The 27,334-nt window shown below is 39.3% G+C and overlaps 2 protein-coding genes across 2 annotated transcripts in view; one reads left to right on the top strand and one right to left on the bottom strand.

Annotated features, from left to right (window-relative positions):
* APOOL (apolipoprotein O like) overlaps nt 1-2,564 on the top strand; it is an 89,134-nt gene extending 86,570 nt beyond the window's left edge. The window contains exon 9 of the mRNA XM_050776419.1: nt 2,070-2,564. Within this exon, the coding sequence (XP_050632376.1) occupies nt 2,070-2,077 (8 nt within the window). The 3' untranslated portion in view covers nt 2,078-2,564. The remainder of the gene's footprint in view (nt 1-2,069) is intronic.
* On the bottom strand, nt 233-27,072 carry SATL1 (spermidine/spermine N1-acetyl transferase like 1). Its single transcript, XM_050776502.1, has 6 exons — nt 25,055-27,072; nt 21,578-21,629; nt 13,215-13,295; nt 12,408-12,509; nt 1,194-1,234; nt 233-571 (listed from the first exon to the last, which is right to left on the bottom strand). The coding sequence occupies exons 1-6, from the start codon at nt 26,753-26,755 to the stop codon at nt 401-403; spliced, it is 2,148 nt and encodes a 715-aa protein (XP_050632459.1). The 5' UTR covers nt 26,756-27,072; the 3' UTR covers nt 233-400.
* Between the last annotated feature and the right edge of the window lie 262 nt (nt 27,073-27,334).

The raw sequence follows: 27,334 nt of genomic DNA on the forward strand, positions 1-27,334 counted from the left end.
ACGGTGAAACCCCATCTCTACTAAAAATACAAAAAAAATTTAGCTGGGCATGGTGGCGGGTGTCTGTACCCCAGCTACTCGGGAGGCTGAGGCAGGAGAATGGCGTGAACCCAGGAGACAGAGGTTTCAGTGAGCAGAGATCACGCCACTGCACTCCAGACTGGGTGACAGAGCGTAACTCCGTCTCAAAAAAAAAAAAAAAAAAAAAAAAAAAAAAAAGAATATTGGTTTGGATAATGGAAAGTTGACTAGAGCTATAAAATCTGTTTCAAAATAAAAGATCTGCTCAAGAATGTGATGATCACTTGCTGTATTGTACAACAAAGTCAAACTGCTGGTAGACTCAGGTGACAGTCAAATGTTGGAGGCTATGTTGGGATGAGTTGTTTCAAGGCCTCTTTCATTCTTCCCATGCCATGTCCAGGAGTTCTTCTCTGTTAAAACTGAAGAGATGCCAGCCCTCCACAGAGGAAAGGTCTAAAGCCCCTCGACTAGTGTAGTAGTCGACAGAAGCCTGGTTCCAAATGACGACAAGAAAGTGCATGCGGTTACATTGAGTTCTGATGGCTATCTGTTTAAAAACAAACAAGCAAATATTAGTTTCATTTGAAAGTATAATCTTCATTAACATTTATATTTTATTGAAGGTCTACTCTATGCAAGACACTATGTGTGAATAATACTTCCAAATATAGTAGTTATCTTTTGAACTTTTCTATAGCTGTAAAAAGAAAAAAAACTCACTGTTCTGAGCTTCAAAGCCCTCTTTAAAAGCTCAAAACTGATATTTGCAAAGCCTTTATCATATAGAAAAGGTGTACCTATAAGAATACATGTTTTGATATGTTTCCAAAATACAAGAAGATCTTCCTTTTATAGTCTTGTAATATTATACTGTGGGCCTGTTTTTTTGAATAAAAATGCTTTCTAATCTCCCTCTTTACTTTCACTTGATAGCAAAAAGGGTGTATAGTGTGGTTGTGGATTATATATAAATCAATTTTAATTGACTGTAACTCATATGCTGTATATGATCATCTGATTTGAAAATCCACTTTAATTTGGGTAGAAATTTGAAGTATATGTTGGGGTTATGTTCAAATGGTGAGATTAATGATTTAATTTATGCCCTGTGAATATTTATTGAAGAAAAAGTTAGTGAATAGAATATCAGTACTAACTGTAATACATACCTGACTTAGCCTCTTCAGCATTTCAGCTCCAATACCTAGACCTTTTAAATAGACAATGCAAAATGAAAACTGCAAATTTCACTTAACTAGTCATTTGCTTTAGTTTAAAGTAAGTAATATCTAAAACTCTGTATCTTTTTTTAATATTATTAATAGCTTGTGGAAACACAACTCATGAATGCTTTCATATCCCTTTTTCCTAATTGGAATGAAGTACAGAAGGTCAGAGAAGAGTTTGGGTTTATTTTAAAGATCCGTGAAGAAGTGAGTCTCTGCCACTATTGTCTTATAATGGTGTATTTCTTATCTATTTTTACTGAAAACCACCTAAAATGTAAAAGCATTTTTAAAGATAAAAGTATATCTGTGTGACCAGGCACAATGGCTCACACCTCTTATCCCAGCATTTTGGGAGGCCAGGGCAGGAGGATCACTTGAGCCCAGGAGTTCAAGACCAGCCTGGGCAACACAGACTCTCTTTCTACAAAACATAAAGAATTAGCTGAGTGCTGTGGCACCTGCCTGTAGCCCCAGCTACTTGGGAGGCTGAGGTAGGAGGATTGCCTGAGTGTAGGAGGTCGAGGTTGCAATGAGACGTGATCACACCACTGCTCTCTAGCCTGGGTGACAGAAAACCCTGTCTCAAAAACAAAATTAAAAAAAAAAAAAACATATAGCCATGTGATAGCTTGGCTTATTCAAACCTTGAGAGGAAGTAATAAAATGTTTTTCTAATCTGTGACTGAGTGTTCACTGCATGAAAGAATATCTAGGATAGTGATCAAACTCATTAAGTAGCAATAAGTTACATTAACTAAAACACCATATGTATAGTAAAATCTTGTCTCCTTAAAATATGTCATTTTAATTTTTAAGGTATTTAGAAGTATCGTTACAGGAAGTCAGGGATCCCGAACGGAGGGACCGGCTGAAGCTGTGGCAGAAGAACATAAATTGTGAAGATTTCATGGATGTTTATTAGTTCCCCAAATTAATACTTTTATAATTTCTTATGCCTGTCTTTATTGCAATCTCTAAACATAAATTGTGAAGATTTCATGGACTCTTATCACTTCCCCAGTCAATACTCTTGTGATTTCCTATGCCTGTCTTTAATCTCTTAATCCCATCATCTTCATAAGCTGAGGATGAATGTCACCTCAGGACCCTGTGATGATTGCGTTAGCGGCACAAATTGTTTAAACAATATGAAATCTGGGCACCTTGAAAAAAGAACAGGATAACTGCGATGTTCAGAGAACAAGGAAGATAACCTTAAGGTCTGGCTGCCTGTGGGCCGGGTGGAACAGAGCCGTATTTCTCTTATTTCAAAAGCAAATAGGAGAAATATCGCTGAGTTCTTTTTCTCTGCAAGGAACATCCCTGAGAAAGAGAATGTGTTCCTAAGGGGAGGCCTCTGAAATGGCCGCTTTGGGAACGTCTGTCTTTCATGGTTGCAGATAAGGGATGAAATAAGCTCTGCTCTCCTGTAGCACTCCCAGGCCTATTAGGACAAGGAAATTCTCGTCTAATAAATTTTGGTCAGACCAGTTGTCTGCTCTCAAACCCTGTCTCCTGATAAGATGTTATCAATGACAATGCGTGCCCGAAACTTCATTAGCTATTTAAATTTTGGCCCGGTCCTGTGATCTCGCCCTGCCTCCATTTGCCTTGTGATATTTTATTACCTTGTGAAGCATGTGATCTCTGTGACCCACACCCTATTTGTACACTCCTTCCCCTTTTGAAAATCATTAATAAAAACTTGCTGGTTTTGCGGCTTGGGGGGCATCACAGAACCTGCCTACATGTGATGTCTCCCCCGGACACCCACCTCTAAAATTTCTCTCTTTTGTACCCTTTCCCTTTATTTCTCAGACCAGCCAACACTTAGGGAAAATAGAAAAGGACCCACGTGAAATACTGGGGGCTGAATTTCCCCAGATATCTGGCGCCCACGTGGTCTTTCTTTATTCCCAAGTGCATGTGGGAACCTGAGTCCCTTTGGTAGGTGCGGAGAAACGTCATCAATTTGGTCCACAGATATGTATGTTCAACTCCCTGACAACTGGTGAGGAGTCTGTATATGGTCCAGGTTAACTGTGGGTCATGTGGAGTCTAAACATCATGTTTATCTCTGCTATATTAAACTCTTATTAAAACAGGGCAGTGTTCGAGTGCCTATGGAAAATATAGTCACTCTAGTCAGGGCAGTGGAAGAATACTGTCCTTGGTTTCCTGAAAAAGGAACCTTAGATGTAGAAATATGGGATTGTGTTGGTGCAACATTCTGGGAACTGGTCTCCACAGGAAATTATGTTCCTGTCACTGTTTGGGGTGATTGGGCCTTGGTACATGCTGTCCTGATGACATGCCAATCTCGTGACCCCCTACAGTTACCACAGTTTTCTGAATCTGACGACCCTCCACCTCTTCCTCAACCTTCCTCTCCCGCACAGCCTTCATTATCTGATCAGCCTCTCCCTTCGTCTACTCCTCCCCCACCTGACGATGTTGAGAATTCAATGTCTAACTCTGGTGACTTTAGATTACAGTCACCCCCGACGATCTTTTCTTTTCATGAAGAGCCGGTACTTGTAGCTCCTGCGCCCCGACTCACACAGCCCAGGACCATATATATGCTAATTCTTCTCTTTTCAAATCTCTGGAGTCACCTAATGGCTCTGGGACCAAACTACAACTTACCTATAATTCTGCAGGCCCTCCCCTGTCCTCTTCAGCCCCTCACCCTCCTGTCGTTTTGGTTCCTCAACCGGTCGCTTTGCCATCCATTCAGCCTGCTTCCCCGTACCCTTCTTCACACATGAACGCCAGTAATCACCAGTATACTTCTGCTCCTTCTGCTCCCCAATGCCCTTTTCTCACACTCTCATTCCAGTCCAACCCTCTCACCCTCAGTTCCCCTTATCTACACATGCTTTTCCTGTCACTTGTATGCCAACTCCATCTCAGATGCCTACTCTTGAAACTTCAATGCAACGCTTATTATGCCAAAACAAAGAAACAAGTGGATTAGACACGTGGACTTATCCGGTCGCTCTAGACCTGTAGCAGGACGAGCCACAGACAAAACTCCTCGGACACTGGATTAAAGAAGGAAGAGGTTTTTTATTGGGCCGGGAGCATCAGCAGATTCGCGTCTTAAGAGCCGAGCCCCCCCGAGAAAGAGATATTTGGCCTTTTTAAAGGCTTACAACTTTAAGGGGTCCACGTGAAAGGGTCATGATAAATCGAGCAAGCGTGGGAAACGTGACTGGGGGCTACATGCATCAGCTAACAGAACAAAAAGTTTTATAATGCTTTTTTCATACAGTGTCTGGAATTTACAGATAACACAAGTAGTTTAGGCCAGGGGTTGATGTTATTATTATTACTTTGTTTAGCTCCTAGGGCCGGGTGGTGGTGCCAAGGTTGTCTGGCTATTTATCTTACTTTTGTTTCTCTCTCTCTTTACTCCTGTCTTGTGAACTAGGCAAGGTGGGGGGAGGAGGGCAGCATGAGTAATAGTGGTCTCCTTCATTAGACCCACCTAACTTCCAAGGGGTACAAATGCGTCATTATGTACCTCTTAATCTTACCTTTTTAAAAGAATTTAAGGATGCTTGTACTCAGTATGGTCCTACTTCTCCTTATGTTAAAATGGTATTACACACTTTTTGTACAGAGGTCACTTTGCTTCCTTTAGACTGGCAAAAGCTGTTCTGACCCCATCTCAGCATTTACAATTTTGTACTTGGTGGTCAGAAGAGGCTCGTTTGCAGGCTCAGCTAAATTGAACTAAATTGAACTAGTTACTCAGGCTCAGCTCACAGGCTCTGATAGTTTGTCTGATTCTTATGCCCAATTAAACTTTGATGCTCTTACCACAGAACAAGTAACAAAGGTGTGTATGAGAGCTTGGGATAAATTACCTGCTCCAGACCAAGCTCCTGTTTCTTTTACCATGGTTAAACAGGGTCACTCTGAATTATACCCTGAGTTTTTAGCTAAATTACAAGATGCTTTTGAAAATTCTGTCCTTGATGAGCGTGCTCAAGGTATTCTCCTTTGTATGTTAGCTTTTGAAAATGCAAACCATGAGTGTAAAATGGCCATGCATTCTGTCCAACAACAAAATTTACCTGATCACGAGGTGTTGCCTGCATATATTAAAGCTTGTGAAGGCATTGGATCAGACACCCACAAAGCTATTCTGTGGGCACGGACATGAAGGACACCAACCAAACTGGTCCCACTAATTCTTTTCTTGGAGCCTGCTATAATTGCAGTCAACTTGGTCATACTCGAAAAAATTGCACTGTTAAAAACTTAAAAGCAGCCAAGCCAGCTCAACAAACACGACCAAATGCTGCTGCTACTGTTTGCCCACATTATCGCAAAGGTAAACATTGGGCCAGTAATTGCCACTCTAAAGATAGATGTAGATGGAAATCCCCTGCCACAACACCAGGGAAACGGGGAGCGGGGCCAGTCCCAGGCCCCAATATCAAATGAGACGCTTCAGACTCAGACCAATGTTGCTTTTCTGCTTCAGGTGGTCCCAATGCAACCCTCAGCACAAACAAATTTACCTACAGCCAAACCAAATGGGTCCCAGCCTCTCCTGTCTCAGTACAATGCTTGTCCACCTCCGCAGTAGGGGGCGGGGTGGTCGATCTCTGTAGTACTATTCCTCTAAATTTACTACCTATCTCTTTGCCTTTAATTGTCCCCACGGGGGTCAATGGCCCTTTACCTCAAGGTTCGGTGGGTCTGGTGTTAAGGTAGGGCATCCACCTCTGCTAAAAGTATCATCATTTATACTGGTCTCATTAATTCTGATTCTGTTGATGAGATTAAATTAATCGTGTCTGCCAAGGTTCCTGTTTCCATTCCGGATGGTGAGTCAATTGCTCAATTGCTTTTACTACCTCATACCATTTTAAACAAAGGAGATAAGACACGTAGCCCTGCGATGGGCTCTGGCAGTTAAAAGGCCGCTTATTGGATTAATGTAATTTCTAAACAACAGCCCACCTGCACTGTACACGTTCAAGGAAGAAAGTTTGAGGGCCTAGTAGATACTGGAGCTGATGTTTCTGTTATTTCCTCTAGTTTATGGCCTTCCTCCTGGCTTAAACATCCCACTAACATGGGACAAGTAGGTGTTGGAAAAGCTGAGGAAGTTTATGACAACACATTTGTCTTGCCTCATACTGGCCCTGATGGTCAAAAGGGTACAATGCAGCCTTATATCAGGCCAATTCCCATTAATTTTGGGGGTAGAGATTTACTGGCACAATGGAGGGCTGAAATTAATGTTCCACATAACTCTTACAGTGCTCCCAGTCAGCATATGATGGAAAACATGGGGTTTGTTCCTGGGCTCGGTCTCAGTCCAAAGCATGAAGGGATTACTAAACCCCTCCCAGTTACTATAAAAGAAAACAGGGCTAGTTTAGGTTATCCTTTTTACTGGCGGCAGCTGCCACGCCTCCTGATCCTATCCCTTTCCAATGGAAATCTGACACAGCCGTTTGGATTCAGCAGTGGCTGCTTTCTAAAGAAAAACTGGAGGCTTTAACTAAATTGGTTTCTGAACAGTTACAACTTGGAAATGTGGAACCTTCTCTTTCCCCCTGGAATTCTCCTGTGTTTCTAGTAAAAAAAAGAAATCAGGCAAGTGGCGGATGGTAACCGATTTAAGAGCCATTATAATGCCATAATTAAACCTATGGGTACTGTCCAACCCGGCATGCCTGCTCCTGCTTTAATACCTAAAAATTGGCTTCTCATAGTTATTGATCTTAAAGATTTTTTTTATATTGCTTTACATAAATCGGATTGTGAAAAATTTGCTTTTACTGTACCATCTATCAATAATCAGGAGGCTGCAGCTCATTATCAATGGAAAGTACTTCCTCAGGGAATACTGACTAGCCCTACAATCTCCCAGGTTTATGTTGGACAAGTGCTTTCACCAGCTCAAGCCCAATTTCCCCAGGCCTGTATTCTTCATTTTATTGATGATATTTTAATTGCTGCCCCCACTGAGACATAATTAATTGACTGTTACAAAATTTCGAGCCGCCATGTTACAGAGGCTGGGTTACACATCGCTCAGGATAAAATTCAACAGACCACTCCTGTTCAATATTTAGGAATGGTGGTCGATAAACAACATATTCAACCTCAAAAAGTTCAAATTAGGAGAGATTCTTTGAAAACATTAAATGACTTCCAAAAACTTTTGGGTAACATTAATTATTTAAGACCTGCTTTAGGTATTCCGACCTATGCGCTGTCTAACTTGTTTTCTACACTGCGGGGAGATTCCAGTCTCCGCGGTCCCAGGACTTAGACCGCTGAGGCTTTACTAGAACTGGAATTCGTAGAGGAAAGAAACCAGACCGCCCAGTTATCTAGAGTACAGCCGTTTCAGCCTTTTCAACTTCTGGTTTTTGCTTCATTACACTCCCCTACTGGACTAATAGTTCAACATAATGATTTAGTGGAGTGGTGTTTTCTTCCTCATTCTGTGTCAAAAACTTTGTCTGTTTATCTGGACCAAATAGCCATATTAATTGGACAGGCTCGGTGTAGAATACTTCAAATTTCTGGATTTGATCTGAATTTAATTGTAGTTCCTTTCAATTGACTCGAAGTTCAAACCGCCTTTCAACATTCCGTACTGTGGCAAATTCACTTGACTGATTTCATTGGCGTTGACAATCATTATCCAAAGAACAAATTGTTTGATTTTATAAAGATGACGTCTTGGGTGGTCCCTCGATTAACCAAAGATCAGCTCATTCCTGAGGCCGTTACAGTGTTCACTGATGGCTCCAGTAATGGCAATGCTGGTCATGTAGGCCCTACAGACAAGCTTATTTCTACCTCTTATACCTCTGCTCAAAAGGCAGAGTTAATTGCTGTGATTACTGCCTTACAGGATTTCCCCAAACCTTTAAATATTTTCTCTGATTCTGCTTATGTTGTACATGCCACTAAAAATATAGAAACTGCTACTATCAAACATATTGATAATTCTGAATTGGCTTCTTTATTTTCAAGGTTACAACAGGTGTTTCGCCAACTAGACACCCTTTCTATATTACACATGTTAGATCTCATACCACTTTACCAGGACCCATGTCTGCCGGTAACCATAAGGTCGACTGTTTGATCTTTTGCAACCCAAGAAGCTCAGGAGTTCCATAATCTCACTCATGTCAGTGCTGCTGGATTAAAAGATAAATTTGCTCTTACCTGAAAACAGGCTTAGTTTATTGTTCACAGCTGTCCTCAGTGCCAAGTTTTTATACTTCAAATCAGGAACCTGGCATTAATCCCAGAGGCCTAACTCCTAATGCTTTACGGCAAATGGATGTAACTCATGTTAGCTCCTTTGGCAGACTGTCATATGTACATGTTTCTGTAGATACCTTCTCAGGTTTTATCTGGGCTACTTGCCAAACAGGGGAAGGCACGGCCCATGTTAAAAAACATCTGTATTCTTGCTTTGCAGTTATGGGGCTTCCATATCAAATAAAGACAGACAACACCCCCGGATATGTTAGTAAGGCTTTTGATTTATTTATGCAACAGTGGGGATTTCCCATATTACTGGAATCCCTTACAATCCTCAGGGACAGGCTGTGGCGGAACGGGCCAATCACACTTTAAAAACCCAATTGTCCAAAGAGTCTGAACAGCAAAAACATGATTTAACTACCCCCCACTCCCAATTATATTTGGCATTGTTTACATTTTTTTAATGTTCCTAAAGATAATAATCTAACTGCAGCCGAATGCCATTATACAGGCAAAAAATTCTCCCTAAACGAAGGCAAGCCAGTGTTATGGAAAAACTCCCAAATTAATACCTGAGAACCTGGCACAATTATAATGTGGGGAAGAGGATATACTTGTGTTTCACCAGGAGATCATCAATCCCCTGTCTGGGTACCCACCAGGAGACTCAAGCTTCGGGTGAATACTGACAACGAAAACCACATGGAAAAGACGTCCATGTCAGAGACCGCCCTCAGACGTGGTGAGATCTGTGCCAACTCCTCAGAAGCAGGCACACCAAATCACAATGGGTCTGGTTCAGTCCTCCCTGATGGCAATGGAGACCCATCTAACTAATCCCACTTCTCCTGATTACCTTTCTTTTTCTCCTTACAAACCTAAAAATCTCACTATTTCTATTAGCCTGAAAATAACATCCCTCTGTTCTCTTCCTCCTTCAGCCCTCAATCTCACTTACGCTAGGTTTTATTTAATGATTCTCCTCCTTATACTTTCTGTCTCACCAGTTTCCTCTCGCACTGATTTACCTGCTACACAAAATTATTCTTACTGGACTTATGAGCCTTTTCCTCCATTTATTAGACCTCTCACCTGGATTGATGCTTCTGCAGAAATCTACACTAACAATAGTGTGTGGATGCCTGGAGCTACAGATGACCATTGCCCTGCTCAACTAGGAGAAGAAGGCACTGCATTTAATGTTATCATGGGTTATAAATACCCACCTCTGTGCCTCGGACATGCACCTGGTTGTATCCATCTAGAAACTCAAGTCTGGGCTGCTTATCTTCCGGAGAGATCAGTTACAGAGGAACCGGGACATTTGATCTCTGGCCTCTCCCTTTCTACTTTAAAACAAATGAAAGGGGGAGTAATGGGAGATATCCCATACTTTCAATATAAATCTGCAGGAAAACCATGCCCTAAAAATTTTGAGGGCCCATCTAAAACTTTAATTTGGGAAGACTGTTAACTCACATGCAGTCATATTAAAAAATGACTCATATGGTTTAGTAATAGACTGGGCACCCAAGGGCTATTTAAAAAACAATTGCTCCTCTGGCGGAAAGGAATGCCTGGAGGCTACTTATTTTATTTCTTATTGGGAGAACAAGAATCATCATTCTACTTTGCATAGGAGGTTCAGCTCATTCTTTCCCTTAAAATGGGAAGATAAAGGCATTACCCGCCCCCCCCCCCCAGGCCTTGTATGATACTCCCCATTCTGAGCCTAGAACACCCAGAACTTTGGAAATTGGCTATTGCCATGTCTGGACTGCGAGTATGGGAAGGGGAAACTATTCTGTTTGTTGTTCCCGCTACCGCCCCCATCTCTCAGTATCAACGTAGATCTGGACATTCTGCTTTACTTACTTCCAACCTGACTGTTCCCATACAGAGTTGTGTTAAGCCTTCTTACATGCTGTTAGTGGGAAATAACAAAATTTGGACGAACAATCAAACTGTCCAATGCATTAATTGTCAGTTATACACTTGTATTAACTCCCATTTTGACTCTAGGAAAAGTAATGTTGGTTCGAGCTCAAGAAGGAATCTGGATTCTGGTAACTTTGCCCAGACCTTGGGAATCCTCCCCCTCAATACATTTAATTAATGAAGTGTTACAGCAAATTCTAAAAAGATCTAAGAGATTTGTTTTCACTTCAATCGCTGTGATCATGGGCCTAATTACAGTTGCTGCACTGGCCAGCACTACCGGAATGACATTACATCAATCTATTCAAACGGCTCATTTTGTTAATAATTGGCAAGCCAATTCCACCCAAATGTGGAATTCTCTTCAAGGCATTGATCAAAAATTGGCTAATCAAATTAATGATTTAAGACCGTCTGTTAATTTGGCTTGGAGATCGGGTAGTGAGTCTCGAACATCACATGCAAATGCAGTGCGGTTGGAATACCTCTTCTTTCTGTATCACCCTGTATTCCTATAACAAGATTGATCATTCATGGGAAATGGCCAAAGGACACCTTCTGGGTAGGGAAGATAATTTATCATTGGACATAACTAAATTAAAGAAACAAATTTTTGAAGGCTTTCAAGCTCACTTATCCATTGTGCCTGGAGCTGAGGCCTTAGATCAGATGGCAGAAAATCTTTATGGACTAAACCCCACGACTTGGGTTAAGTCTATTGGGGGCTCAACTGTAGTAAATTTTGGAATTATGTTTCTCTGTTTAATCGGCTTGTCTTTAGTGTGCCAGACCAGTCAAAGAATCCTGCGTCAAAATTGAGAGAATGAACAAGCCTTCATCGCCATGGCACATTTATATAAAAAGAAAAGGAGAGATGTTGTGGGAAGTCAGGGACCCTGAACGGAGGGACCAGCTGAAGCTGCAGCAGAAGAACATAAATTGTGAAGATATCATGGACATTTATTAGTTCCCCATATTAATACTTTTATAATTTCTTATTCCTGTCTTTACTGCAATCTCTGAACATAAATTATGAAGATTTCATGGACTCTTAACAATTCCCCAATCAATACTCTTGTGATTTCCTATGCCTGTCTTTACTTTAATCTCTTAATCCCATCATCTTCATAAGCTGAGGATGAATGTCACCTCAGGGACCCTATGATGATTGCGTTGACTGCATAAATTGTTTAAACAATATGAAATCTGGGCACCTTGAAAAAAGAACAGGATAACTGTGATGTTCAGAGAACAAGGGAGATAACCTTAAAGTCTGGCTGCCTGTGGGCCGGGTGGAACAGAGCCGTATTTCTCTTATTTCAAAAGCAAATAGGAGAAATATCACTGAGTTCTTTTTCCCAGCAAGGAACATCCCTGAGAATCAGAATGCGTTCCTAAGGGGAGGCCTCTGAAATGGCTGCTTGGGGAATGTCTGTCTTTTATGGTTGCAGATAAGGGATGAAATAAGCCCTGATCTCCTGTAGCACTCCCAGGCCTATTAGGATGAGGAAATTCTTGTCTAATAAATTTTGGTCAGACTGGTTGTCTGCTCTCAAACCCTGTCTCCTGGTAAGATGTTATCAATGACAATGCGTGCCCAAAACTTCATTAGCAATTTTAATTTCACCCCGGTCCTGTAATCTCACCCTGCCCCCATTTGCTTTGTGATATTTTATTACCTTGTGAAGCATGTGATCTCTGTGACCCACACACTATTCGTACACTCCTTCCCCTTTTGAAAATCACTAATAAAAACTTGCTGGTTTTGCAACTTAGGGGGCCATCAAGAAACCTACCTACATGTGATGTCTCCCCCGGACACCCAACTTTAAAATTTCTCTCTTTTGTACTCTTTCCCTTTATTTCTCAGACCAGTCAACACTTAGGGAACATAGAAAAGGACCCACGTGAAATATTGGGGGCTGAATTTCACCCAATAAATATCATAAATTTTAGTTTTACCTTGGTAAGCTCGTGTGACATAAAAGTCCTCTAGGTAAAGTACCTTGCCAATCCATGAGTCATATGTAAAGTAGTACATGGCAAATCCAACAGTCAATTTGCCTAGGAAGGGAGTAGAAAGGGTGTAGAAAGGTTGTGTTGAATCTTAGCCAGTTCTTTACCCCCAAATTGAATGTCTTTTGGTGTTTGTTTAACTATTAAAGTAATAAATGCTCATTGAAAAAAAATAACAGTACAAAAACTTACAGTGTAGAGGACTTAAGTCCTTTAAAATATAACCTTTAAGATATAAGCCTTCTTTTTATAGTGTGGTGTACGATCTTCCAAAAAATTTTAGCTGGGCGCAGTGGCTCATGGCCGTAATCCCTGTGCTTTGGGAGGCCAAGGCAGGAGGGCCAGTTGAGCTCAGGAATTTGAGACCAGCCTGGGCAACATTGTGATACCCTGTCTCTACAAAAAATAATTTTAAACTAGTTGGACATAGTGGCACATATGTGTAGTCCCAGCTACTTGGGAGGCTGAGACACTTGTGCACAGGAGTTTAGTTGGAGGCTGCAGTGAGTCATGATCATGCCACTGCACTCCAGCCTGGGTGACAGAGCAACCCCGTCTCTTAAAAAATTATAATAATAATAATGCTTATACAAACATAAGTAGATACCATGCATATTCTTTACCAAAAAACTGGGTTTATACCCATTCTTTTCTCTTCTGCTTAATAGTAATTATATGCTGCAAAACTGTACTATTTTTCAGCATGGAAAAAATATATTCCAGATTAAACTGGAGAAGAAAGATTTACTCTACCTGATGGTTTTTGTTGCTCATTTACTTCTGCAATCAGGCAGTAGAAAAGGGGATTGTCCCCAAAGCCATCTCTGAGTAAATCTGAAATATCAATTCATATATAGTATGTCAGAAAGTTTACAGCAGAGAAGGATATGGTGGATAGGAAGCACTAGGAATTTTTCCACCTGGATAGCAATTGTATTGACAGAAACTAAAGTGAGTATTTTGGAACTCTGGAGTTTATCTGAACATTTGCAACTTACAGGAGACAGCCTGACTGGTCAACTGCAGTTAATTTGGATCAAATTCAGCCATCAGTGAGGTGGCAGCTACCCAGTACTCAACACCATCTACTCCATGGGAACAGCAACCTGTATTTCTGTAGCAGTTTGCTGGAACCAGAGTGATCAATAAACATCTTGTCCTCAAAATACTGAAGTTCTGTGTTTTGACTGTGTATTGTTACTCTGATCACTGAGGTGAGGACTTGGAAACCCCCACAAGCTGAAGTGGCTTCCAGGAGATTTAAAGGAGCTGCCTTGTTTTGTGAGAGATTTGGGAATTAAAAACATATATGCAGGGGAATTTAGAAAGTTACCATGTGTGACTAGATAAAGACACAGAGGGGACCTGAGAACACATTAAGCTGTCAACTCAGGCTGATTTGTGACACAGAGACACCCTGTAATGCTTTAAAATAAACTCCATCAAATCCTGGGGGAAAAGGATAATCTGATTTCCAAAGTTACCATAGTATTAGTTTCAAAGTCTAGCTTTCAACAAAGATCACAAGAAACGATGGTCATTCAAAGGAATAAAATACATTAACAAAAAACATACCTGAAGAAAGCCAGATGTTTGACTAAATAACTTAAAACATCTGTCTTAAAGATGCCCAAAGAGATAAAAGAAGACATGCACAAATACAGGAAAAAAATATATAAACAAAATAACATAGATATAAATTTACAAAAATCCTCTCCCTAACATTCTGAAGCTTAAAAGTATAATAACTGAAATGGAAAACAAACAAACAAACAACAAAAAAAACTATACTGGAGGGGTTCAAAGACACATTTGAATAAGTTGAAGAAAGAATCCGTGAACTTGAAACTAGGCCAGGTGAAATTATTGAGTCTGAAAAACAGAAAAGGGATGAGGAAAAGTGAACAAAGCCAAAAGTGTCTGTGGGACATCATCACCATTAAGTGGAACAGGATATATCTTGTGGGACAGGAGAGAGAGAGAGAGAGAGACAGAGAGAGCATGAGAATGAATGAGAATTTGAAAAAATAACTGCTGAAAACAAAATTTGACATAAAACATGAATCTACAAATACAAGAAGCTTAACAAACTCTAAGTAGGATACACCCAAAGAAATCCACACCAAGACACATTATAATGAAAGTCTCAAAAACCAGACAGAGAATACATAGCAAGAGAAGCAATTTGTCATATATGAGGGTCCTCAATTAGATTACCATCTGATTTCCTGTCAGAAACCTTGGAAGCCAAAAAGCAGTGGATTGATATTTAAAGTCTGAGGAGCGGGAGGAGTGGGGACTGTCAGCTAAGAATTTTATATCCACCAAAACTGTCCTTCAAAATGACGGAGAAATTAAGACATTCCCAGACACCCCTTCCCCGCCCCCGCAAAAAAAAAAAGAAACTGTAGGAATTCATTACCATTAGACCTGCCCAAAAAGAAATGCCAAAAGGAGTCTTTCAGGTTGAAATGAAAGTAATCTAGACAGTAACTAAAAGTTGTATGAATAAAGATTTCTGGTAAAGACAGATATATGAGCAATTATAAGAGGTAGTATTGTAATTATGTTTATACAGTTGACCCTTGAACAACATGGGTTGGAACTATGCAAGTACACTTACACATGGATTTTTTTCAAACACAAATCAAAAACAATATTCATTGGAGGAGAAACCCACATATACAGAGGACTGACTTTTCATATATGTGAGTTCAGTAGGACTCACTGCGGGACTTGAGTATGCATGGATTTGGGCATATGCAGTGGGTCCTGGAACCAATCTCCTGCATATACTGAGAGATGACCCTAACTCCACGTTTTGTTTTCTACATTGTCTGAAAGACAAATGGATAAAAATAATTATTATTTTTTATTTTTTTGAGACAAGTCTTGCTCACCCAGGCTGGAGTGCAGTGGCATGATCTCAGCTCACTGCAATCTCTGCCTCCTGGGTTCAGGCAGTTCCTGTGCTTCAGCCTCCCATATAGCTGGGACTACAGGCACCTGCCACCATGCGCAGCTAATTTTTTTTAAGTATTTTTAGTAGAGATGGGATTTTGCCATGTTGGCCAGGCTAGTCTCAAACTCCTGGCCTCAAGTGATCCACCCACCTCAGCCTCCCAAAGTGCTGAGGTTACAGGCGTGAGCCACCATGCCCAGCCTAATGTATGTTATTGGGCACACAATGTGTAAAGATGTAATCCCTGACATCAATAACAGAAGATGGGGACAGAGATATATATATAAGAAGAATTTTTGTATGCTATTGAAGTTAAGTTGGTTTAAATCAAAATTAGATTGTTGTAACCATCAAATATCCCCATGGTAAACAAAAAAAGTCTATAAAATATACACATAAGGAAATGAGAAGGAATCAAAATGTTTCACTACAAAAATAAAACACAAAAAAAGGACTAATGGAGGAAAGTAGGGACAACCAAAAGCTTTAAGGCATATGGAAAACAGTTAAATAGTACAGGCGAGTCCTTCCTCATCAGTAATTAAATGTAAATGGATTAAACACTCCTGCCAAAGCACAGAGATAGCCAGAATAGATTAAGGAAAACAAACAAACAAAAAAATGATCCAAGTATATACTGTCTACAAGAGACATACTGTAGATCCAAAGTCACAAATACGTTGAAAATGAAATGATGGAAAAATATCTTTCATGCAAATAGTAACTAAAAGAGAGCTAGGGTGGCTATACTAGTATCAGACAAAATAGACTTTAAGTCAAAAACAGTTACAAGAGACAAAGTACATTATGAAATGATAGAGGGGTTAATTCACCAAGAACATATAACATTTATAAATATACATGCATTGAACATCACAGCTCCAAAATATATGAAGCAAACACTGACAGAACCGAGAGAAGTACACAGCAAGACAATAATAGGAGATTCAATACCCCACTTTCAGTAATATATAGGACAACCAGACAGAAAAGTAGATGACTTGAACACTATAGACCAATTGTACCTAACAGACATATACATAAAGTTCTATCCAACTACAACAGAGTACACATTTTTTTCCCTCAAGTACACATGGAACTTTCTTTAGGATAGATACATTAGGTCACATACCAAGTCTTAATAAATTTTAAAATATGAAAATCACACACAATATTTTTTCTAATGACAGTACAATGATACTAGAAATCAGCGGGAAAAAAATTTGAGAAATTTACAAATATGTGGGAATTAAACAACACACTGTACACAACCAATGGGTCAAAGAGGAAAGTATAAGGGAAATAGGAAAACATTTAGATGAATGAAAATGAAAACACAACAAACACGCTTACGAGATGTAGTGAAAGTAGTGCTCAGAGGGAAAATTATAGCTGTAAATGCCATTTTAAAAAATGATCTAAAACAATAATCTAACTTTATGCCTTAAGGAACTAGACAAAGAAGAGCAAACTAAGCCCAAAGCTTGCAGAAAGAAGATAATAATAAAAATTGGATAGAGATAAAACAGAGGATGGAAAAACATGGAGAAAATCAATGAAGGTTGATTATTTGAAAAGATCAACAAAATTGACAGCTAGACTGACAAAGAGGATGCAAATAATTAAAATCAGAAAAGAAAATAAGGACATTACTGCCAACACTACAACATTAAAAGGGAGTATAAAAATATTATGATTTATATAACAACAAATTAGAAAACTTAGAAGAAATGGACACATTCCTTCAAACATGCAAATTACCTAAACCTACTTAAGAAGAAACAGAAAATCTCAACAGACCTGCAAGACTTTGAATCAGTAATCAAAGATCTCCCAACAAAAAAAAGTAAGGAACCAAATGGCCTCATCAGTGGTGAATTCTACCAAACATTTACAGAATAATTAATACCAGTCTTCCTCTAACTCTTCCCAAAAATTTAAGAGACGGAAGCACTTTATAATTAATTCTGTGAGGTCAGCATTACTCTGATTCCAAAGGCAGTCAAAGATATTAGAAGAAAGTTACAGGCCAATATTCCTTAATAATATAGGTTAAAAACTTCTCCACAAAATTGGAAATTGAACCCAACAGCATATTAAAGGGATTATTCACCATAATCAAGTGTGATTTATCCTAGGAATGTAAGGGTGCAGCAACATAAGAATATCAATTTAATACATCATATTAATGAAACAAAGGGGGAAAACCCACAAAATCAAATCAATGAATGCCAAAAAAGCATTTGACTAAAGCGCAACACTTTCAAGATAAAAGCTTTTATAAAACTAGGAATAGAGGGACATTCCTCAACATGATACAGTGTACTTATGAAAACGACATTACACTTAATGTTGAATGACTGAAAACATTCCCCCTTAAGATTAGGAAGAAGGCAAAGATGCCCACTTTCACCACTGATATTCAACATTGTACTGGAAGTTATGGCCAGAGCTATTAGACAAGAAAAATAAATAAAAACCATTCATAGGCAAGGCCCAGTGGCTCACGCCTGTAATCCCAACACTTTGGGAGGCCAAGGCAGGTGGATCACCTGAGGTCAGGAGTTCGTGACCAGTCTGGCCAACATGGTGAAACTCCATCTCTACTAAAAATACAAAAATTAGCCAGGTGTGGTGGTATGCGCCTCTAATCCCAGCTACTCGGGAGGCTAAGGCAGGAGAATTGCTTGAACCTGGGAGGCGGAGTTTGCAGTGAGCTGAGATTGTGCCAGTGCACTCCAGTCTGGTCAAGAGAGCAAGACTCTGTCTCAAAAAAAAAAAAAAAAAAAAAAAAAAAAAAAAAAAAAAATCCATAGTAGAAAGGAAAAGCTAAAACTATCTCTATTTGCAGATCACATGATTCTATATAGAGAAAATTCCAAAGAATCTAAGAGAAATCTTCTAGAGCTATAAACAAATTCAGCAAAGTTGCAGGATACAAGATCAACAAACAAAAATAAGTTGTGTTTCTATATAGCAGCAAAAAACAAACCAAAAAATAAATTAAGAAAGTAGTACCACTTACAATAACCCCTAAAAGAATTGAATACCTAGGAATAAATCTAATCAAGGAGGTTAAAAACTTGTATACTGAAAGCTATAAAACATTGCTGAAAGAAACTGGAAAAGATCCACAGAAATTAAAAAAAAAAAAACCTATATATGCATAGGAAGACAACATTGGTAGGATGCCAATACTATTCAAAATGATCTACATATTTAATGCAGTCCCTATTAAAATTCTGACAGCCTTTTTCACAGAAACAGAAAAGCTGATCCTCAAATTCATATGGAATTCCAGGGGGCCCCGAAGAGCCAAAACAATCTTGAAAACAAAAAATAATATTGGAGGACTCACACTTCCTGACTTTGAAACTTATTACAAAGCTACAGCAATTAATACTGTAGGGTAGTGACAAAAGGACAGACATATAGACCAATGGAACAGAATAGAGACCTCAGAATCAAACCCTCACATATCTGATCCATTGATTTTTGACAAGGGTGCTATGACCATTCATGGGGAAAAGGACTGTCTTTTCAACAAACAGTACTAGAGAAACTGAGTATCTATATGCAAATAATGAAGTTGGACCCTTAACTTCACAGCATGTACAAAATGTAACTCAAAATAGATCAAATACCTCAACATAAGTGCTCAATCTATAAAACTCTTAGAAGAAACATGGAAAATCTTCAAGACATTGGATTTGGCAATTATTTCTTGGATATAACACCAAAAGCACAAATGACAAATGAATAAATTGGACTTTATCAAAAATAAAATACTTTGTATGTGAAAGGACAATATCAAGAACAAAAAGGCAACCCATGGAATGGGAGAAAGTATTTGGAAATAATATCTGATAAGGGGTTAATATCCAGACTATATAAAGGACTCCTACAATTCAACAACAACAAAAAACCAACTCAATTCCAAAATGTGGAAATATCATAAATAGACACTTCTCAAAGAAGATATACAAAGGGTCAATAAGCACATGAAAAGGTGTTCAACATCACTAATCATTAGTGCAATGCACATCAAAACACAGTGAGATAGCACTTCATACAGACTAGGATGGGTATTACAAAAAAACAAAAATAAGTGTTGATGAGGATGTGGAGAAATTAGAACTCTTGTGCTTTGCTAATGAGAATGTAAAATGATGCAGCTGTTGTGGAAAACAGTATGGAGACTCCTCAAAAAAAAAAAAATTATCATATGATCCAGAAATCCACTTCTACGTATGTGCCAAAATAATGAAAGCAGCAACTCAGACAGATATTTGTACACCAATGTTTCACAGCAGCATTATTCACAATAGCCAAAATATGGAAACAGCCAAAATGTATAAAAGGATAAATAAAGTTATATATATATAATCACATTTTATATATACACAATGGAATGTTATTCAGCTTTGAAAAGGAAAGAAATTCAGATACAGGCTACCACTTGGATGAAACTTGAAACATTATGCTAAGTGAAATAAGACAGACACACAAGGACAAATATTACATGTTTCCAGTCATACGAGGTACCTAGAATAGGCAAATTGGTAGAGATGGAAAGTAGAATAGTAGTTATGAGAGCCTAGGGGGAGGTGGGCTGGCAATGGGGAGTTATTGTTTAATGATTACAGAGTTTCAGTTGGGTGATGGAAAGGTCTGGAGATAGATAGTGGTGCTGGTTGCACAACAATGGATGTATTGAATGTCACTGAATTATACAGTTACAAATAGTTAAAATGATATGTGTATTTAATCACATTTTTTAAAAGTTTGCAACAATAGGTAAGAGTAAACAAAAATCAAATCTCTCACTGGCCTCTATATAAGTACATAAGGACATTTTAAGATAAAAACAGGACTGAGGACATTATGAAATTACTGCAATTTAAATATATACTGAAATCCTAAGGCAGGATGCTGGAGTATACAAAGTATTTTAGTTATGACTGTTACATATTACCCTGAGCAGTATTTTCCTAACTACAACGAATAGTGTAGGGGCATTATCTTAACATAGTACAGATTGAGTATTCCTTATCCAAAATTCTTGAGACCAGAAGTGTTTTGAATGTCTGATATGTTTTTGATTTTTAAAATGTCATTATATACTCAACAGTTGAGCATCCCTAATCTGAAATCTGAAATGCTCCAATGAACACTTCCTTTGAGTGTAATGCCAGTGCTCAAAACGTTTCTGATTTTAGAGCATTTCAGATTTCAGATTCTCAGGTTAGGGATGCTCAATTTGTTATGCTGCTTCAGTTTGAGTACTGCTTTCATAGAGTGTACATTACTTTCAACTTTGTATTTCTTACTATTTCTTTTAAGCCAACAAAATTACTATTTAGTTAACATTCTAGTGGTGTTAATTGTCAAGTATAAGAACATAAGTATCATCACATAAGACGACTGATCCATGATCTATGCGGTTCAGGGTTCTATTTCTGACCGAGGCACTAAGACTCATTTGTTAGGGCATGGCGCAAAAGACTCCACAAACATCCCAGAACTTCCTTCTGAATCTGTCACCCAGTATTATAGTGAAACCATTTATCTCCTTGGTAGAATGTTCTCAGTTTATTACATGCATTCTGAAGTATTCAACTTCAGGGAGTTATCCTTCATCAATTCTTCTAGATTTTGATAACTGTCTTCACCTAGTCTTTGCCATTTGTAATTTTATAAACATTAATAATCTTTTCATCTTCATATTTACTCCCTAAAATGTTCTAATTCTTCACAAATCACTGGCCTATCCTATTAATTTTGCTATCGACATGTAGTAAATACTTTGAAAATATTTTAAATCATTTTGCTTTTATCGATTTCATTGTATCAAGCTACTACCAACATACTGGGTGTTAAATTATACTTTTTTGACCAGTAACGCTCCTCATTTTACATTCTGAAAACCAGCTGGTCTATTGCAGCTGTAAAGGTGTAAGAGCTCTTAAGTAACAATTTTGTACTAAAAATAAGGAAAATAAAGTAGTGGAGCTCTGACAAAGCTATCAAATGTATGTCCTGTACATGCTAGTAATGGTGTCATCTTTGTGTACCAAGAGCAATAGCTTCCACATATCTAAGTAGTACTGTGTGTTTTTTTTTCTTGCTCTGAAAATACCACAAAGTATCTTACCAGCTGCTGTTAACTCCATTGCATCTAGCATGCTTTCACAGGCAGCCAATTCCTGTCAAAGTAGATAAAACCTTCAGTTTATGATTTAGCAATAAATTATTAAGATGATAATCATCATACAATTTGTATTAAACATTTATTGACATGTGATATCCTGGGCAGTGTTAAAAGTTAGTCAGACTTAATCCCAGTCATCTAGAAACAAAATCTAAAACAGTAATGCAACAAAAGGATGTATAAATATTATTAGAGAGATTAACTATGTTGATACCTCACACATATGAATGTCTATTATCCAGATTAGTAACCTTGAATGCAGCCAGAAACTGGGAAGTAAAGCAAAAAATGTTACTGAGCATTCAAGGCAGCTGTCATAAAGTTTATGTATTATGAAGCTCATAGGCTTTACAGAGAAGTCTCTCAGGTGTTTGCCTGTGAGATGTTTTTGCCATTTTAACTTGAGGCTTTTTTATTGTGGCTTTTTACTATATCATGTTTTTTTTTGTTTGTTTGTTTTTTGTTTTTTGTTTTTTACATATTCAGGTTCTTTTCCTTCACGGTTTATATCTCATGCTTGGAAAGCAAAAGGTATTCACTCATTTTCTTTTTAAGATCATAATATTAATAATTGATTTGTTCAACTTTTTTTGGTGTAAGAAGTTAGGTAGAATTTCACCTTTATCTTTTCCTCCCAATTATCCCAACAGCACTTACTGAATAACCCATCCTGGATGACTCGACATGTCCCTTTTATCATATACTACATCCTCATTTACAGTCATCCCTTTGTATTCATGGGAGATTAGTTTCAGGACCTGCTCCCTCAGCCCCAGGATACCAAAATCTGAGCGTGTTCAAGCCCCTTATATAGCAGAGTATTTGCAATACCCTATGTGTATCCTCTCATATACCTTAAATCATCTCTGGATTACTTATAATATCTAATACAATGTAAATATTATGTAAATAGTTATACTGTATTGTATAGGGAATAATGACAAGAAAAAAGTCTGTACATGTTCAGTACAGTTGCAATTTTTACAAATATTTTCAATCCATGGTTGTTTGAATCTACAGATGTAGAAGCCATGGATACAGAAGGCTGACTGCATACTTAAGAGAACTTCTGGGCTCTCCTTTCTGTCCCATTGATCTATCTGTCCACTAGTTACCATAGTATTTTAATTACTTACAGTTTTATAATATCTGGTAGAGATCATCTCCCCTCATTACTCTTCTTTTTTGGATTTTTAAAATGTTTCTATGTGAAAATTTGACTGGAATTGCATTAAACTTTTAATGGAAATAAGCTTTTAAAATACAGGAGAACAGCAAGGACCAGATTACATAGAGCATTAGTAAGAAGTTTGGATTTTATTCTCAAGACAGCCAGAATCTCAATGGAATTTTAAGCATTTTGACTGCTGTGTAAAGAATGGATTGATCAGGGAGGACAATATTTATGTTGATACCTCCCCTAAGACGCTGTAAGCTCCTTGAGGGTAGAGACTGTAATCCAAGAATCCTTATATCTTTTATACTACTTGGTGTATAATCTTCCCCTAATATGCATTCAATGTTTGTACAATGAAGAAAAATAAAATATTAATACTACTCAGCACCATCTGTGGTTCACCAATGGTCCAAAACCACACTTTAGGGACCACCACAATATAAAGCTTTAGAAATTCTGGTAAGCAAGAAGTTATGGCTGCCTGGCAATGAAATGACTAGGCTCCCAAATAATGCTGTGATGTGGTGATTGAGAAGAGTATAAAATGAGTTCATACAGAGGATACTTGGAATGGAACAGTCAATAAAACCTGCAATATATTCAGCTAAGCAATTACTGTGGTTCAAACTCTAATAAACTCCTCTGCAAAGAGAGACTGTTTTGCAAACTTAGCAATGAACAGGAGTTAGGACAAATGGACATAAAATATTAAGAAGAACATAAAACTCAAAGCCAATTAATCATTATATACATGTATGTGAGACAGTAAGTAATTTAGCTTTTCTATTATTTTTCCACAATGAATACTCATTAAAATTACTCCCAATAAACATCTTACGTATTATCAGATACATGTGACAAATTAAAAAGTAAATGTGACCAGAAACCCTACAGATAGTTTCACTGAAATGGGGTGATCTAGTGATGTATTATTCCCTTGGTGATGACAATGGGCATTGCTTGGAAAGCTAGGAAAAGTACATTTGTCCAGGTAAAGAGATCATCATTCAATAATAAATTTATTAATTGCCAACCAGGTGTCAGATGCTAGAACTACAAAAAACTCTTTTAAAAATGTTTTCTACCACCTGGAAGAATGTGAATCTGTAATAATCTGTTGGGCATAGTATTTTGATAGGTTATCTAATCATTCAGATTAATGCCAGTTAGAGAAATGATGTAAGAATTTGTGGAAATGGAATAGAATGTAAGCCATAAAACGACAGATAACCCAGTTCTTACAGATCTGTAACCAGGCCTAGAATCACTTCCACAGGTGGATTTCACTAGAAAACTATGGGTATTTTATTTTGACCATTAAAACACACTCTCCAAAGGGAACACAAACTTGGCCTGATTTAGACAAGATTTAAATATATTAGTAAGGATATTAAAACATTTTCATTACAAAACACTTATGAGGTCTGCATATCTATAATCTGTGCCTTGCTCCAGCCACATATTTACTCCATAAAGAACTTAGTCTACCGCTTTATATGGAATTGTGTAGGTTGTCCATCACATAAATGAGTGCTTTCAGCACCACAGAACTTCAGCACAGTAACTGTGAACTACTAGATACTTTATCCCCTTTAATCAACTGGAATGATTTCCAAGGAAGCCATTCAAATAAACATTTAAATGAGAAATATGTAACCCAGCTGCTTGGCTCCTGAGGGCTGTCTGTGGCTGGGCTTCAGTGATCAATGAACTGTCTGAGAATGTATGGAAAATTTGTTGCATGTGACTATTGTTTTTTGGGTTAGCTGATCATCAGTTTCAACAAGTAGGTGTGGCCTTAGAAGCAATGAGACTCCTACTCCAAAATCTTTGCCACTAAAATATGAAATTCTATCATTGGTGGGTCATTTGTTTAAGGTAAGCATTTCTTTTCTCTAAGATACTCTTTTAAAGTTAAAATTTCCCCAGGAAACAGAACACATTCAGTCCCTAAAATTTCCAGGAATTGGTTCCCCTATAACTTTTTGAGCCCCTTACTATATGCCAAGCAATTTATGTGTAATCATTTTATGTTACTGTCTCATAACAACAGTCTTTTGAGATATATATTGTTATAATCTTAATTTTAGATGCAGAAAATGAAGAGTAAAGAGGTTAAGTAACTACCAGAGGTTATGTACACATAACTAGCAGAGGCAGAATTCGAACCCCAACTATGCCTCTCTTACTCTTTCAGCCCTACACTAATGCCGTGAGGCTCCATGTAATAAAAATGGGCTTACTTTAATCAGTCGCAAAATTTCTGGGCAGTCTCCAGCCTCTGCAGGTCTTATTTGAAAATAATCCATGCTTGTCTGCCTCATGCCCATTTGGCTCACACTTGGCTGGCTCCTGCCTGGTTGACTCAGGCCTGGTTGGCTCAGTACTAATTGGTCCAGCTCTTGTTGGCTCCGGCCTGGGTGACTCGGCCCTGGTTCCCATATGCCTGGATGACCCCTGCCTGGATGGCTCATGCCTGTTTGGTTCTTTCTTGATTGGCTAGTGCCTGGTTGTCTCATGCCTAGTTGGCTGGGGACTTGCTGGCTCATGCCTGGTTGCCACATGCCTGGTGAACTCATGTTTGGTCGGCTCCGGGCCAGTTGGCTCGGGCCTGTTTGCCATGTGACTCGTTGGCTTGTGCCTGATTGGTTGGTGCCTACTTGTCTCATGCTTGGTTGGCTCCTACCTGACTGTAGCCTGTCTAGTTGCCACGTCACTGTTTGGCTTATACCTGATCGGTTCGTGCCTGCTTGGCTCGTACTTGATTGGCTGGGGCCTGATTGGCTTGGGCCTGGTTGAGATGGGCCTGGTTGGCTTATGCTTGCTTTGCTCAGGAATAGTTGGTTCAGGCTTTGTGGCCACATGCCTGGTTGGCTCCTGCCTGGTTGGCTCCTACCTAATTGCCACGTGCCTGGTTGTTTCATGCCAGGTTGGTTTATGTCTGGTAGGCTTGTACCTGATTGCCTTATGCCAGCTTGGCTCATGCTTGGTTGTTTCATATCCACTTGGTTCATTTCATATAGGCTTGCACTCAGCTGGTTCATGTTCAATTGGTTCACACCATGTAAGCTTGGGCTTGGCTGGTTTATACCTGTTTGGTTGGAATCTGATAAACTTGATTGGTTTGCACCTGGTTGGCCCATGTCTGTTTGGTTCTTACATGATTGGCTAGTGCCTGGTTGCCTCATGACTGGTTGGCTGGGGACTTGCTGACTCATGCCTGGTTGACTTGTGTCTGGGTGGCTTGGGACTTGCTGCCTCATGCCTGGTTGACTCATGTCTGGGTGGCTTGGGACTTGCTGACTCATGCCTGGTTGACTCATGTCTGGGTGGCTTGGGACTTGCTGGCTTATGCCTGGTTGCCACATGCCTGGTGGACTCATGTTTGGTTGGTTCAGGACTGGTTGGCTCAGTCCTGTTTGCCATGCGCCTGGTTGGCTCAGGCTTATTTGGCTTGTGCCTGATTGGCTGGTGCCTACTTGTCTCGTGGTTGGTTGGCTCCTACCGGACTGGCTGTCTAGTTGCCCCACCACTGGTTGGCTCATACCTGATTGGTTCGTGCCTACTTGCCTCATGCTTGATTGGCTGGGGCCTGATTGGCTTGGGCCTGGTTGCGATGGGCCTGGTTGGCTTATGCCTGCTTTGCTCAGGACTAGTTGGCTCAGTTCTTGTTGCAGCATATCTGGTTGGCTCCTACCTAATTGCCATGTGCCTGGTTGTTTCATGCCAGGTTGGTTTATGTCTGGTAGGCTTGTACTTGATTGCCTCATGCCAGCTTGGCTCATACTTGGTTGTTTCGTGTCCACTTCGTTCATTTCATGTAGGCTTGCACTCTGTTGGTTCATGTCCATTTGGTTCATACCAAGTGAGCTTGTGCTTGGCTGGTTTATGCCGGTTTGGTTCGAATCTGATAAACTTGATTGATTCGTGCCTGATTGGTTCATGCCCTGTTGATTCCTGCTTGGTTGACTAAGGATGGGGTGGCAGATGATGGGTTGGCAGACAACTGATTGGCTGATGGCTATCTTGATGGAACAGGATCCCTTAACTGTAGTGCTGTGGTGGGAGGTTGTTGGCTGTGGCTGTTTCCAGTTCTTCTCAACTTGATTCGCCACTTTGAGATACCCCTCTATCAAGGTGGGAATTGGAAAAAGAGAGGACCACCTCAGGAAGGTTATTAATGCCTCCGATTTGCTGGAGTTGACTTCACCAGCGACCACAGCTGCAAGCTTGGCTGAGTTTCAGGTTGTCATCTGGCCTTTCCCTGCCGAAAGCGGGGAAGTAAAGGGAAGAAGAAAATGATCTTGGAGGAGTATAACCACCAGCCTGCCCTTGCATGGTCACTGCATCATAGTGCCGAAGTCACAATGCCGGTATCAAAGTGCCTACGTGCTCCCCCGCGTGGTGAGGGAGGGGCAAAGCAGGGCTCGCTTGACCACTTTATTTCATCGTCTCTTAAGAGCTTAAAATGGTGAAGCAAGAGGCTGGAAAGAGTCTCAGAGCTTATGCTTGGCACTCCCAAG

The sequence above is a fragment of the Macaca thibetana genome, chromosome X (genome assembly GCF_024542745.1).
Source record: "Macaca thibetana thibetana isolate TM-01 chromosome X, ASM2454274v1, whole genome shotgun sequence".
NCBI classification, from domain to species: Eukaryota; Metazoa; Chordata; class Mammalia; order Primates; family Cercopithecidae; genus Macaca; species Macaca thibetana.